This window comes from Dipodomys merriami, unplaced genomic scaffold (genome assembly GCF_024711535.1).
Source record: "Dipodomys merriami isolate MVZ:Mamm:240054 unplaced genomic scaffold, mDipMer1.0.p SCAF_2, whole genome shotgun sequence".
In the NCBI taxonomy this organism is placed as follows: domain Eukaryota; kingdom Metazoa; phylum Chordata; class Mammalia; order Rodentia; family Heteromyidae; genus Dipodomys; species Dipodomys merriami.
Window position 1 is genome coordinate 20,948,031 of NW_027203381.1, and position 12,422 is coordinate 20,960,452.

General features: G+C 40.7%; 1 protein-coding gene across 1 annotated transcript in view; it reads left to right on the forward strand.

Moving 5' to 3' along the window:
- Positions 1-12,101, forward strand: part of Pstpip2 (proline-serine-threonine phosphatase interacting protein 2) — an 80,520-nt gene extending 68,419 nt beyond the window's left edge. Inside the window, exons 11-15 of the mRNA XM_070029231.1 lie at positions 1,812-1,908; positions 2,361-2,442; positions 4,681-4,715; positions 6,305-6,362; positions 10,294-12,101. Coding sequence (XP_069885332.1) covers positions 1,812-1,908; positions 2,361-2,442; positions 4,681-4,715; positions 6,305-6,354 — 264 coding nt within the window. The 3' untranslated portion in view covers positions 6,355-6,362; positions 10,294-12,101. The remainder of the gene's footprint in view (positions 1-1,811; positions 1,909-2,360; positions 2,443-4,680; positions 4,716-6,304; positions 6,363-10,293) is intronic.
- The last annotated feature ends 321 nt before the right edge of the window (positions 12,102-12,422 follow it).

Sequence of the window (12,422 nt, forward strand, 5' to 3'; positions counted from 1 at the left end):
CACGCCTGTAATCCTAGCTACTCAAGAGGCTGAGATCTGAGGATCGTAGTTCAAAGCCAGCCTGGGCAGGAAAGTCCATGAGACTCTTATCTCAGTTAACCCTCAGAAAACAGGAAGTGGCCCTGTGGCTCAAGTGGTAGAGAGCTCGCCTTGATCTAAAGAGCTGAGGGACAGCACCCAGGTCCAAAGTTCAAGACCCATGACTGACAAAAAAAAAATAATGTTTGTCCAGGAGAACAGAGAAAGAACCTCAATGCAGTTTAATGTTTTGGAGAGAGAGATGTCACAGCATGTATATGAGTCTCAGAGATGGCTCTAGTCTAGGATGAGATGGCTCCAGACAGCAGCAAGTATTAGCAGACTGACCCATACTTGGGCTAGCAATCACTGAAGAGCTTAATATTTTCTTCAACACTATTCCTAGAATTAACTTGTACACAACTATAGTAATAGGGCCCCCAGACCTCAGAAGCACTAAATCAGGATAGCACAACCTTATAAACAGCTCCCTTCACTTAGATGGGACACTTACTATAGAATGATTATTAAACATGTGGAAAACCCATAGGATTGCATGGAAGAACTTTTCTTTTCTTTCTTTCTTTTTTTTTTTTTTGGTCGGTCGTGGGGCTTGAACTCTGGGCCTGGGCGCCGTCCCTCAGCTCTTCAGCTCAAGGCTAGTGCTCTACCACTTGAGCTACAGCACCACTTCTGGTTTTCTGAGTGGTTTATTGGAGATAAGAGTTTCATGGACTTTCGTGCCCGGGCTGGCTTTGAACCTCGATCCTCAGATCTCAGCCTCCTAAGTAGCTAGGATTACAGGCGTGAGCCACCGGCGCTCAGCTGGAAGAACTTTTCTTGAAGTTAAGTAATCATTCTTTGCATTTCTGTGTAACATTAGTCTTATCTCATTGGATTTGGTAAGTTGTTTTTAGTTCCATTGGTATTTTTTAAGTTCAGCCAAAGTTTTTTTTTCATAAAAAACTGATATTATAAGGGTGGTGTCCAGAGGGGTTACAGTTATATGTCAGGTAAAGAGTACATTTCTTTCTGAACAACATCACCCCTGCCCTTACTCTCTCCCAGTTTTTCCCTCCTGTTCCCACTCACAAGTTATATAGTTCATTTTCAAAACCTTATCTCAAAAATAGTCAGTGTGGGAAAAACTAGTGTGTGTGTGTGTGTGTGTGTGTGTGTGTGTGTGTGTGTGTGTGTGTGTGTGTGTGTGTGTGTGTGTGTGTGTGTGTGCATGTATGCACGTATGCTAGTCTTGGGGCTTTTTCAGGGCCTGAGCACTGTTTCTGAGACTTTTGCTCAAGGCTGGTACTCTTATCACTTGAGCATAGCTCTACTTCAGCTTTTTGGTAATTAATTGAAGATAAGATTCTCACCTGACTGGGCTGGCTGTGAACTGTGATTCTTATATGTCAGCCTTCTGAATAGTTAGGACTACAGGTATGACTACACAATGCCCTGGCAATTTTTTTAAAGAGCTATTTCAAGTTGCATATGACAATACATACCTGTAGTCCTAGTACTTGGTAAGCTGAGATAGGAGGAGTTTTTTGAGTCTAAAGCCAGAGGGAGGAGTTGGGAAGGTGGGGAGGGAAGGAATAGTAGGGGAAAAAACAAAGGAGGGGGTAACAATGCTTGATAGAAAATGTACTCATTACCTTGCTCATGTAACTGTAACCCCTCTGTACAGTATCTTTACAATAAAAATATATATTTAATTAAAAAAACAAGCAAAGAAACACTTCAAAATCATCATCACTATACCTCTAGTTACCAATTCATCTTCTTTTCATTAGATGTATGAACAAGTCCGTAAGAGTTTAGAAATGTGCAGCATTGAGAAGGACATCCAGTATTTTGTGAACCAACGCAAAACTGGACAGATTCCACCAGGTGAGTTGAATGCGGGTAGCAGGGTAAGGAGAGCTCTCCATGCAATGTTGTTAGTCTTTCTGTAACTGCAACAAATACCTGAGATAAATCAACTTATAACAGAAAAGGAGTTTGGATCACAGTCTTAGAGTCTTGCAGTTCCCAGTCAGCTGTTCCCATTGCTTTTGAGTCTATGGTGACATAGCATGTCATGATAGAGAGCATGTGGCCCAGAAAATCATTAATTACTTCATGGGGGTCAAGATCCTACTATGCCTTTCAGAAGCACACCCTCAGTTACCATAGTTACCTCAGTTATCTTCCCAAATAGGTAACACCTCTCAAAGGAACTAACACCTCCCAATAATGGCAAGCTGGGAACCAAGCCTCTAACACTTGAGTCCTTGGGGGATATTCCAGACCCAGATGATACTGCCCCTTCTTACTGTCTTGTTTCTCAATGACTCTCCTAGCACCCATCATGTACGAGAATTTCTACTGCCCACAGCGGAATGCAGCTCCTCCAGGAAAGGCCACAGGGCCTAAGTTGGCAAGGTAATGCCTGCTGTCTTTCATGTGAAGAAAAATATATTTGATTAATGCTTTTAATATTAATGTTGGAAGGAGTATTAAATTTTAAAGATTTTTTTTGCTTTGTTTTTGTGCTGGTATTTAGGGCCTAGGCACTGTCACTTAGCTTTTTTCTCTTGAGGCTGGTACTCTATCACTTGAGCCACAGCTCTACTTCTGTTTTATTTTTTGGTGATTAATCAGAGAGAAGAGTTTCATGGACTTTCCTGTCTAGGCTGGCTTTGAATTTTGATCCTCAGATCTCAGCCTCCTGATGGTATGAGCCACCAGCACCTGACTAAAGTTTTTTCTTGTTCGTTTGTTTGTTCAAGTATGGGGACTTGAACTCAGGACCTGGGTGCTATCCCTTGTTTTTTTTTTTCCTCAAGGCTAGTGCTCTACCACTTGAGGCACAGCTTTACTTCCTGCTTTTTACTGTTTAATTGGAGGTAAAAGTCTCATAGAATTTCCTGCCTGGGCTGGCTTCAAACCTTGATCCTCAGACCCTTGAGTAGCTAGGATTATAGCTGTGAGCCACCAGTGCTTGGCAAGTTTAGTTTTCATTAATAAAACTTGTACATTTTTACCATTACATAAAAATAGCATTTTAGGATGAATATTAAATGGATTCTTATTACTCATAGTCTAAGGAGGGCTATGTCATGCTGTAGTGTGACCATCATTACTTTTTTTTTTTTTTTTTAATGAATCCTATACCTTTCTTAGAGACTATAAGAAGCAGGAGCCACTTAGGGAAGGAAACACAAAGGTGCAGCGCCTCTGTGCCTCTGATCATATAAAATAATATTTATTGAATGAATTCTAGGAAATGGAAACATGAGGGTTTTCTTCTTTTTGTTTTGTTTGTTCGTTTATCTGGTGGGGGAGGCAACGGAGAGCACAGAAATGGAGGAACAAAGAATGAACAAATGCAGCAGTGGTACTCAGTCGACCCTATGTTGAAAATGAACTAGACAACTTGTGGGTGGGGATGCGTGGGAAAACTGGGAGAGAGTGAAGGAGTGACATTGTCCAAAAAGAAATGTACTCATTATCTGACATATGAAACAGTAATCCCTCTGTACATCACCTTTCTAATGACAATAAAAATATGAAGAAAAAAGCAGGAACTAGCAAACTATGTCCCCTTGTGAATCATATCTGATCTAAATTTTTTTTCTAGGGCTTTTGAGTTAAGATGAGTTTTTATGTTTTTAAGTGGCTGGAAAAAAATGAAAAGGAGAGATATTATCTCATGACATGTGGAAGTCAAATGAAATTTCAATTTCTGCCTTTTTGAGGAACGTTGTATGGAAACATAGCCATTAATGGATCATGTATGACTGTTTCCTCACTGAAGCCGAGGAGAATTGCAACAGAGGTGCCAGATGGCCAGCAAAGCCTATACTCTTTACCATTAATTTGGTAAATGGGCCCACAGGGAATGTTTGCTGCTTCTGCTATAAAGAATTGCCCTCTCTGCCACCTCTGTCATAGGGATTGAACTAAGGGCCTGGGTGCTGTCCCTGATCTTTTCTGCTAAAGGCTAGCACTCTACCACTTTGAACCACAGCTCCACTTCCTGTTTTCTAGTGGTTAATTGGAGATAAGAGTCTATCAGACTTTCCTTCTCCAGCTGGCTTTGAACTACAATCCTCAGATCTCAGCCTCCTGAGTAGCTAGGATTAGAGACATAAGCCACCAGTGCCTGGCATTCTGCTATAAAGAATCTTGAGGGAAGAGAAACTTCTCTTTCACATAAAGTCAGCAGCAGTTTAAGCTGTTGAATTTTCCATTCAGTTTTAGGAAAGATGGAAAGTGTTTGAGAGGGATTACGTGTTTACCATCAAAATTTAGGAATGCCAGGCCCTATTCAAAAACGGTTAATATGAAAGAACACAACAAGGTAGGATCTGTTTGTGTTTCCCATTCTGCAAAGGAAGATGTGGATGAAGGAGGAGATTTCGTGCTGAGATTTTAGTCATGCCAGAGTGGGCTATGGGAGAAGTGCTCTGTGCTCCTGACTAGTATGGTCAGTATCTTGTGATTTCTGATCCTTAGATTTCAACAGGCTGGGACTGCAGATCAGTGGCATCAGTAATCTGACCCTTCTTAACCCTCTAGTTTAGAAACCAGAGCTGATTACAGTAGAATATGCTTGTAACATGGAGTAGAACATTATAAACACAAGAACTTATCTGAAGGTCTTTTTCTTTCTTACAGGAGAGGACCTCTTCCAATTCCTAAAAATTTACCAGGTATGTCATTAGAAAGGCTTTTTGGAATTCTTAATTTAGGTTTTATTTATGGTTGAATAACTAGAATTTTTTTGGTGGGGGGTCCGGTCATGGGGCATGAACTCTGGGCCTGGGCGCTGTCCCTCAGCTCTTCAGCTCAAGGCTAGTGCTCTACCACTTGAGCCACAGTGCCACTTCCAGCTTTTTTCTTTTTGCTTATGTGGTGATAAGGAATCGAACCCAGGGCCTCATGAATGCAAGGCAAGCACTCTACCACTGAGCCACCTTCCCAGCACATAACTAGAATTTTTTTAGGTTTCTTTTCTTTTTTTTCTTTTGGTCCAATTGTGGGGCCTGAACTCTGGGCCTGGGTGCTATCCCTCAGCTCTTCAGCTCAAGGCTAGCACTCTACCACTTGAGTCACAGCACCACTTCTGGCTTTTTTTTTCTTTTTGCTTATGTGGTGCTGAGGAATTGAACCCAGGGCCTCAAGCATGCAAGGCAAGCACTCTACCACTGAGCCACTTTCCCAGCCCGAATAACTAGAATTTTGAAATAAGGGAAAAGAACTTAATAGAATCAAATTCTCAAGAGAACAAACCTGAAGCTAGTGCTGGTGGCTCACACCTGTAATCCTAGCTACTCAGAAGGCTGAGACCTAAGAATTGTGGTTTAAAGCCAGCCTGGGCAGGAAAGTCCATGAGACTCATCTCCAGAAAACTGGAGGTAGAGGTGTGGCTCAAAGTGGTAGAGCAAAAGAGCTCAGGGACAGCACATAGGCCCTGATTTCCAGCCCTACAACAGGAGGGGGGGGAGGGAGAGAGAGAGGCAGAGAGAGAGAGAGGGAGGGAGAGAGACAGAAAGAATGAGAGAATGAGCCTGCATTACTAGAATCTTATTATAATACTCTACCACAGAGTGAAATTTGGTAAGTGATGCTCTGTATTTATAGCTTATGCAAGAGAATCCAAACGAAACTTATAAGAATCTTGGGGCTGGGAAGGTAGCTCAGTGGAAGAGTACTTGCCTTGCATGCATGAGGCCCTGGGTTCAATTCCTCAGCACCACATAAGCAGAAAAACCTGAAGTAGCACTGTGGCTCAAGTGGTAGAGCTCTAGCCTTGAGCTGAAGAGCTGAGGGACAGTGCCCAGAGTCCAGGCCACATGACCAACAAACAAACAAACAAACAAGAATCTGGGCGCTGGCTTTGAACCATGGTCCTCAGATCTCAGCCTCCTAAGATTAGGATTATAGGTGTGAGCCACCGGCGCCAGCTGTATATCTTTTTTGGATGATAGGATGGTTTAAATTATTCTGTGTCAGTTTATAATTACTACTAGGTAATATGGATTTCACTTTTATTTAGTTTTGAAGATCACTACAGATGTTACTGTCTGGGCCTGGATAAAAAAGAGCAAAGAAATCTTAACAGCATTTTCTAGAATGTTCTCTGGCTTGTAGTCATGACAACTAATGATAGGTTTTGGTGTCACATATATTTTTATCCTTATAAAAGGCCAGTCATCCAATCTTTAAGTGGAATGACAAGGTTTGAAAGGACTGATTTTATTATAAAAAATAGCTTAGTGCTATGTTCTTCGTTTTGTAGGTGACCCTGATTATTCTTTGGTCGATGACTACAGTTTGCTCTATCAGTAACATCAATGGTAAGAACTTTGAACTTTCACATAATCAAGTTGAACTTATGATCATATTTCTGAAGCCTTAGAAGTTTCTTTATGACTCAGCATTCTGGTAGAGATGATGCCCTTTCAGGATCTCTGGGTCCTACAACTGAAAGATGACTAGAGACTGATCCATACTGTTTTTTTTTTTTTTTTTTTACCTATCCTGTCACTTGCACTCAGGGCCTGGGCTCTGTTCTTGAGCCTCTCTGTGCTCAAAGCTAGCGTTCTACCACTTGAGCCTCACCACCACTTCCGCCTTTTTCTGAGTGGTTTATTGGCGGCTCATGGACTTTCCTGCCTGGGTTGGCTTTGAACCGTGATCCTCAGCTCTCAGCCTCCTGAATAGCCGGGATTACAGGCATGAGCCACCAGCACTAGGCTTGTTCCATATTTATTTAAAGGAAGGTATTTTCCTTTCATTACTCTCTGAGTCTCTGCTAGATGTTAAGCTCTTTTGGTAGCCATTACACACCTCTATGTAGGCATGCTCACAAACAAAACATACATGGTCTCACTAAGTCATTTAGTCTTTAATGTATTCCTGCTTCCCTAAAAGGGCAAAGTAAAAAGTCAGTGAAAGTAAAATGAATGATATCACAAATACTACCAAACACATCACAGGGGCCATCCTATGCCAAATTGTTCCTGCTCGAAAGTAGCAAGCCACAGAATTCTTGGAAGAGAACTCAACACTACTCTGCCAACTGAGCCGTCAAAGATCATCAAATGATAGCTGGTCTCTTTGGCACTCAGACACTTTGAATATGCCCCAAGTCAAAGTCATTCTTCACCAATGTGAAGCCAAAGTAACACAATAAATGAAATGCTTGGTGAAATTATATAGGCATACATGAACAAAGAAAAAGTCTGAAAGAATATTCCTAATATTATTATTTAAAAAAAAATCCTGTTTTCTAATTTGCCCATTATGAGAATGTGTTACTTGTTTAACTAAAAGTTTTGAGCCCAAGTGCTCATGTCTGTAATCCTAGCTAATCAGGAGACTGAAATATGAGGATCGAGGTTTAAAGGCAGCTCAGGCAGGAAAATTGTTAGATTCTTATCTCCAGTTAACTACCAAAAAATCTGGAAGTAGAGGTATGGCTCAAATGGTAAAATACTGAGAAAAAGCAAAGTGTTAGAAAAAGCTGAGACGGCTGGCGCCAGTGGCTCATGCCTGTCATCTTAGCTACTCAGGAGGCTGAGATCTGAGGATCTCGGTTCAAAGCCATCCAGGGCAGGAAAGTCCATGAGACTCTTATCTTCAATAAACCACTCAGAAAACTGGAAGTGGTGCTGTGGTAGAGTGCTTGCCTTGCATGCCTGAGGCCCTGGGTTCGATTCCCCAGCACCACATAAGCAAAAAGAAAAAAGCTGGAAGTGGTGCTGTGGCTCAAGTGGTAGAGCGCTCGCCTTGAGCTGAAGAGCTGAGGGACAGCGCCCAGGCCCAGAGTTCAGGTCCCACAACCAACAAAAAAAAAAAAAAGAAAAAATAAAGAAAAGGCTGAGACAGTGTCCAGGTCCTGAGTTGAAGCCTTAGTACCCACACACACAAAGAAAAAAATTTTTTTTTGGTTGGTAGTGGGGCTTGAACTCTGGGCTTAGGCACTGTCCCTGAACTCTTCAGCTTAAGGTGAGCATTATACCACTTGAGCCACAGTACCACTTCTGGTTTTCTGGGGCTTAATTGGAGATAAGAGTCTCACAGACTTTTCTAGTCTGGGCTGGCTTTGAACCACAATCTTCAGATCTCAGCCTCCCGAGTAGCTAGGATTACAGGCATGAGCCACTGGTGCCCAGCTCAAAGAAAAGTTTTGAAGTTTTGTATTTTCCTGATGCTGTGAGTTTCTGGGAGTTACAGGAAGTGGGTGACTGGGATGCCAGAAGTCATAGGAGAGCTGGAATAGCCTCTTCCCCTCCCTTCCTGGATTCCTGTTGATGACATTGACTGTAGTGTTTGATTTCATAACTGAAACCCAATAGGTTTCCCATGGTGATTTCCTACAGTGTTAGCACATCAAACATTACTTCAATATTCAAAGCACCTATATTTTAACTTATAGCAATTAGCTAAAATAGGACATGTGCCACATAGTTTTTACTAGATAAAAATAAATCAGCTAGTATCAGTTTATGTCAAACACAAATTTAAGAAATCTGATATGGGGGCTGGGAAGGTAGCTCAGTGGTAGAGTGCTTGCCTTTCATGCATGATGCCATGGGTTCGATTTAGCACTACATAAGCAGAAAAAGCCAGAAGTGGCATTGTGGCTCAAGTGGTAGAGTGCTAGCCTTGAGCTAAAGAGCTGAGTGACAGTACCCAGGCCCAGAGCTCAGGCCCCATGACGGAGACACACACACACACACACACACACACACACACACACACACACACACACACACACACACACACACACACACACACACACACACACACACACACACACACACACACACACACAGAAAAAGAAATATAATATGTAAGTAACTTTGCTGTAAAAGGTGAGCAAACTGAAGACAAAATCTTCTGTTCTCTAACTAGATATGTCTTTCTGACCTCCAAGAATTGTTTTTTCATGTACTTACAATTTCTTCTTCAAAAACCTTGCTCTGTTTCTCAGAGAGAAGGGATAAAGCCCTGATTAGATTCAGAGCGTGGATATGGCAAGTCAATCAGTGATTGGAATTCAGAGGTAAAACCTGCTCTCTGGACATGGTGCAAATGATGGCTAAGGGACAGAGCATTGGCACTCCTATGAGTTTTATTACCTTTGTTTCCTGTATGGATAAAGCATACATGCTAGGAACTAGCATTTGGACTCCCCAGAACCCAAGAAAATGAATTCTTGGATATGTGAATGTGTGGTGCTAGTGCCATACATTTACTTCAGCTATCTCTCTCTAATCTTACTGTACCAGCTCAATGAAGAGAGGCTCAATATATACATACATATTTGTATGAATTTCAGAGAATTTTAGAGAAAAGAGCCTTGATTTGGTTAGTTAATAATTTAGTTGAACTAGCCAGGGTGCTGGTGGCTCCCATGTGTAATCCTAGCTACTGAGGAGGCTGAGATCTGAGGATGGTGGTTCAAAGTCAGCCAAGGCAGAAAAGCCTGTGAGACTCTTATCTCTAAAACACTACTCAGAAAAAGCCAGAAGTTGCAATGTGGCTCAAGAAGTAGAGCACAGAGCACTAGCCTTGAGCAAAAGAAGCCCAGAGATAATATCCAGGCCCTAAGTTCAAGCCCCAGCACCTGCAACACACACACAAATAATAATTTAGTTGAACAATTATGATATTTAAAATGTTTGAGTGAATCTTAGCTTTGAAATTTAAATAGTAAGATTTAGGAATTTGCAATGGGTTTTACAGTTGTTGAATTTTAGCTGCTATTCTAGTTTTGAATCCTAATATGTTTAGATAAAGACAGTTTATAATTTTTGAATTTAAAAATGTGTATCATACCAGATACTGGCATAACTCATGCTTATAACTATAGCTACTCAAGAGGCTGAGATCTGAGAATCCTTGTTTGAATTCAACTTGGTCAGACAAATTCAAGAGAATCTTATCTCCAATTAACCAGAAAAAAAGGAAAGTAGGGCTGTGGCTTAAGTGGTAAATCATTAACCTTGAGAAAAAACTAAGCAGAAGCTCAAGGTCGAGTTCAAGCCCTACTACCAGACAAAAATAAAAAGGAGTATCAAAAATATAAATATGTGTCATTCATCTTAAGAAACTTCCATTATTATCTCACTTGTCACATTTGTCATTTGTCATCACATGGAATTATTCATTTTTCACCATTTGGGCAAGCACGTTTACATTGTCTGAATGCATTCGCAGGATAAGAGTGGGTGATGATATGAATGTTCTAATACAATTTCTTTGTTTTTTTTCTTTCAGAAAAGAAAGCTTTTTCAATTTGTTGCTTCTGTGGCACAGAAAGAGGCAAGCAGAGCAACAGAATCTTAGCCAAATCATGAAGACTTTGATGTGAACCCTTGCTGTAATTTTTTGATATGCTAAATTTATTGTAGACATTGAGTTCAAGTTAAGTTAGTAAAGCTCTATAATTGTTTGGCAAAGTTTACAGAATTGCCCTAGTCTGAAGAATTATTCCTTCCTCAGCCAGTTAGTCAACTTGGATGAGTTCTCTTTCCTAGTTGGAAGCAGAACTATCCCTGAGTATTGGCACTTGAAGGCGCAGAGGCAGCTGCAGAAGATGCTGAGCCATCAGCTGAGGAAGAAGCGGCTTAGGCTTTGGAACCAAGACTGAAATTTCCACAGCGACACATACTCTCAGCATGCAAGATTTTAAAATCATCTTCTCAGCTGGATGCCAGTGGTTCATACCTGTAATCCCAGTTATTCAGGAGGCTGAGATCTGAGGATCATGGTTTAAAGCCAGCCTGGGCAAGAAAGTCTATGAGACTCTTATCTCCAATTAACCACCAAAATGCTGGAGCAAAGCTTTGGCTTAAGTGAGAGAGCACCAGCCATGAGGGAAAAAGCTTAGAAACAGTACCCGGGTTCTCAGTTTAAGCCCCAGTAGCTAGCACAAAAAATAGATAACATAAAATAAAATAAAGTCATCACCTTCTCTTTTGGCTGGAAGACTTCAAATCACCTAAGAGCACTTTCTCATGTTGCAGATGAGGAAACAAAGCCCAGGTGCATGAAATAAATTTTGTGCTGTTGTGACAGAACAGCAGCCCAATCTAAAAAGTCATTCTTCTAACCCTTTGTGATACTACAATTTAAAAGGCAAAATATATTTTTTCCTAGCTTTATTTTCAATTGGGAAAATTATCAAGATTTAAATGCCAGATTCATTTATGTAATTATGTATTGAACTAAGGAACAGCATATTTAATCTAAGAAGTCATAGATATACTAATGTACCACCAGGAATGTGGGATGGAAAGTTGCCAATAAACTAAAACAGGGTATGGTGGCCAAACTCATCTGAATGTCAGGCAGTAAAGCATAAGACAAAGATCCTAGAGTCAATGAACTATCATATTTTGATGATTCTCATAGAGAATTTCAGAGTTTCAAAGGCAATATACAATACTGTGTCTTCACAGAGATACTAGATCTTGGGGTCTTTAAAGAGCAAATCTTACTCTTCCACAAATATCTGGATCTTTCTTTGTCACCCAACAGCAAGGAAATTACATTATACCTTTTGTATATTTGCACCTTGAGAATATGGTAACTTTTAGTTACGGCAAGTTAAAATAGCACTATTACTTATTGGGTATGTTGTAAAATTTTGTTACCACAAAGCGCCAATGTTTTCCTCTCCTCTATGTAATAGGTTTTCTAGGACTATAGACAAATTGATTAAAAGAAGATTGATTGTTTCCCCTCTTTTAAAGTATGCAGTGCTACTGAACGTGGCAACTTTTTGCTAACACAGGAAACTTGCATCAGATGGGCATCCTTTTGAGAAACTCAAGTTTGCAAAGGACCACTGACTTCCCCATACTATACCAAATTGTTTCGAGAAATTTTCCTTCGTACTCAGAACATTCTATTTTGAGTATATTATTTATGTTGGCAAGTCCTCAGGGATTTCATATTTCTATTGGTCAGTGTGGTCATAAAAATATTTCATGAGTGGAAAGTAATATTTTTCTTTTACTGTTCTTTTAGTTTGATTTGAGGTAAAATAAAGATCCTGGATGATGGAGATTTATTTTGCATTAGTGCAAGCTTCCTTCGACCTCTTATTTGATTTGCAATTGTTAGACTACAGAATACCAGACCACTGGTCAGGAAGGCCAGGTAGAGATGGAGCCTATCACACTTCCTCTTCGTCTATGTCAGTTGCCACATTATTTCCTCTGTCCCTGTCTTACTGCTGGAGTGAATTTTACTATTTCATTACTCCTTTTCCTTGTTATTAAATGGGATAATAATTCCAGGTCTGGGGGCTGGGAAGGTGGCTCAGTGGTAGAGCACTTGCCTTGCATGCATGAGGCCCTGGGTTCGATTCCTCAGCACCACATAAGCAAAAAAAAAGCCGG